At 57.6% G+C, this 3,387-nt stretch overlaps 1 protein-coding gene across 1 annotated transcript; it reads left to right on the plus strand.

Annotated features, from left to right (window-relative positions):
- Positions 1-415: 415 nt before the first annotated feature.
- On the plus strand, positions 416-3,387 carry POSPLADRAFT_1114495 (hypothetical protein; the record flags this gene model as incomplete). Its single annotated transcript, XM_024483436.1, has 8 exons — positions 416-670; positions 721-1,164; positions 1,557-1,934; positions 1,990-2,169; positions 2,216-2,399; positions 3,026-3,147; positions 3,202-3,271; positions 3,320-3,387. Coding segments are annotated over 8 exons (1,701 nt in total), but the record flags the coding sequence as incomplete, so codon positions are not given.

Raw genomic sequence — 3,387 nt, forward strand, 5'->3', positions numbered from 1 at the left:
GGCCGTCGCCTTCTGCCTGTACTACGATTACATGCGGCAATACTTCGACGAACATGGCCATTTCCCGGGGAAATGGCGTAAGTGTTTACGCCTTCATGCGGGACTCACAACACTAAACTGCTTCCAGGAGATGTGAAATACAAGGGGGGGGAGTCAAACCTTCCAGACCTCCCCATGGTGATATGCATGCCAGCGGCCCTCCATCCCCAATGGCAGACAGAGATTCGACGGTACGTACAGCAGGGATGGGTGGATCTCCTCCCTTACACAGGGACGCACAAGTCGCGGTCCAAGTGGTGGGACGACGTGTATGCGAAGTCGCATCACTCGCCCTCGCGTCGTATTATTTTGGCGACGCATACGGTGAGTTTATTATAGGCTCATATTGGTGCGCCTACTTACATAGCCATAGGCCATGAGCTCAGACAGTGAAGTGGCGTTTCGCCTTGCCGATAAGAAGATGCGGGACGCGCGGAAACACGGAGACGTGCGCGAGAAGGGCAGATATCGCGCAAGCACCCTGTACGGGCACAAATTCGGAGTTTTTGCGCTGGATGAGTCGCACGTCGTGCGAACCTTGAACACGATATACACAGCGGCGCGCCAGCTCCGTATCCAGAGCGAGACGATGGTGGCGTTGACGGCGACGCCAGTGATGACGAAGGCCACGGTAAGCCGTCATTTTGGCTTTAGGTACCTCAATGACTGAGTTCACCGTAGGACTTGTGGTTCATCGGGTGCATGCTCGGCATCCCTGCGTTCGATGAGCCACAACATGACAAGGAGCTTTACCAGTGGCGTTCCCAACTCGCGACGGCTATGCGCAACGATCGCGCCAGTGCGAAACACAGCGGCAGCGCGATGAAAGTGGTGACTCGCGTCGTCCATGGCTTGAGCGTCGAGGACGACGCCCTGGAGAACGGCTTCTCGAAGGTTGTCGACGCCATGATGGTGGACGTTCGCGCAAAATACGACGGTTATGTTGTACGCCGCACGCTCGGTTCCCTCGACTGGGAGGGCAAGGCGATTTCGGGCCTTCCCCCTTACGCGGAACACATCCTTATGCTCAAGTTGACCGGCGAAGAGTACAAGAACCTGGACACCATCGCTAACGAGGCCGCGGAACTCAACCCAGGCGGTTCTATCGCCTACAACAGCGGAAAAGTGAGTCGCATTTCATTGTAGACCGCTGCACACCGCGCGTGCGTCCTGGACGCACGCGCGTGTGGGGCCACGTCTAGCCCACCACCCTGGAGGCAGGATGTGGGCTGAAGACGCCGGCACACCGTGCGTGCGTCTCGGACGCACGCCCTTGTGGGGCCACGTCTAGCCCACCACCCTAGAGGCAGGATGCGGGCTGAAGACGCCGGCACACCGCGCGTGCGTCTTGGACGCACGCCCGTGCTCTCGTCCTCGTTTGCAAGGCACCAGGGCATCCTTGACGCGCACCTCTTCATGCGCCATAGCGCCCAGCGAGCTCTCCGCGCGCATGCGTCCAAGACGCACGCCTTCATTGTAGTCACAAACATGACTTACTGACCGAGCGTGTTCTCTAGTCGTTCTATCTCTCCGTGCGTCGCGCACTCCTCCATCCAAGCTGTAATGCGGAATACAAGTGGACCCTGCCAACCTCACGTGAGGAGTGGGAGGCCATAGCCACGGCCAAGATCTCCGCACTTATCACCATATTGAAGTACCATTTGGAGCAAGACGCCCGCCCGCCACTCGTCAGCGTGCCCGTGGAGGATCCACCGCGTCCGCAGTCGCCCAGCTCTGACACCTCTAGTGATGAACCTGCGGCCTATGAAGAACGCCCTGCGAACAATCTTGCCCCCGATCCCGACGCCCAGCCTGATCCGCGCGATGCTCACAGCAAGCCAGACAAAATCGTCGTCTATGTCGCGTTTCCCTCGTGTTTCGACCCCCTCCTCAAAGTAAGTACATCCTGCTCGCGTCGTCCTACGTGTCATATCCCTCATTGCGTTCCAGATCCTGCAGATGTACGGTATCGAGTACGAGACCCTCACCGGCACCATGAGCGGCCGTCAACGTGCCGAAGCCCTGCGCAAGTTCATGCAGTCCGATGCAAAGGGGGTTCGTGTCCTGGTCCTCAGCAACGTCGGCGCGGTCGGGTTTAACATCGCGTGTGCCAACATTTTGATCATCATTGTAAGTCGTCTCCTGTATTTGTGCTACTCGCTCATGTCGTCTCCAGGATACCCTCTGGTCTGCGCAGGATGACAGCCAACTGATCGGCAGACTCTGGCGCCAACGACAGTTAAAGCTAGTCCATGTGTATCGTCTGATCGCCAGGAACACTTCCGACGTGTTCCTGAACAACATATCATTCGACAAGTCGATCATGCACAATGCGTTTATGGGCTCCAGTCGTGCCCTCAGTGAGTGTACTCATCACAAACCCCAGTACTCTTCAGCTCACTGTGCACAGGGCGCGTGTTCGACCCTAAATACGATCTCGACGTGGGAGACAAGGACTTGACGCATGAAGAGGAACCCCAGGAGCTGCCGGATGTTCAAGGCGCAAGCGGATCCGCATCTGCTAAGTCCAACGTCCCATTCTTGGCTGAAGACTTCTCCTCAGCCGGGCAACAACAGGCAGATCCCGAGCCTCAGCCCAAGCAGAGTGCCAAGGCAAAGCGTGAGGCGGCGAGAGCGGCGAAGAAGCAGCTCGAACAGCAGGAGCGCCTCGATGCTCAGCGCGAGAAGGAGCAGCGCGAACGGGAGCACGAGGAGCAGCAGGAGGCCCAAGTGGCAAAGCGCGACAAGCGGGAGCGTCAACGCGAGATGAGGGAGCGCAAGAAGCTGGCCGCTGTGCAAGCCCAGTCTAGTCAAGCCCCGTCTGCTTCTGGCTCCCGTCGAGCCAGGAAAGTGGTCCTGTCCGATGCAGAAGACGACGAAGACATCTCTGCACAGAAAGTCCGCTCCCCGCCCAAGGGTGCTACCGGGAGCAGATTCGAGCCGCTCTCAACGTATGCTCATGAGTCAGACATCGACATTTCAGCAGAGTCTACAGACGACGAGACACGTACGCGAAGGTTGCTCTTTGAACCAAGAGAGGAGTCAACATCTACCTCAGCGGTCTCGGGGACCCTCAACGATGCTTTGGAGAAGTTTACTTTAGATGCGGTAAGTATTTCTTTGTTCCTTTTTGGCCGCGTATCACTAACCTCTTTGTTTCAGGCGGTCCAAGACGATGTTGAGCCCATCCCGTCTGCCTCTGTCGACACGCAATCACAGCAACGGTCTGAATGTAAGTCCCTCTCCCTTGCTGTTCTTGCTTTTCTAATCGTCTCCCAAGCACCCCTTAGTGACGTCCCTATGGGCGAGGCCGATGACGCTGAGCCACCAGCGGCCGGAAGCTCTAAG

This window comes from Postia placenta (genome assembly GCF_002117355.1).
Source record: "Postia placenta MAD-698-R-SB12 unplaced genomic scaffold POSPLAscaffold_145, whole genome shotgun sequence".
NCBI lineage: Eukaryota > Fungi > Basidiomycota > Agaricomycetes > Polyporales > Adustoporiaceae > Rhodonia > Rhodonia placenta.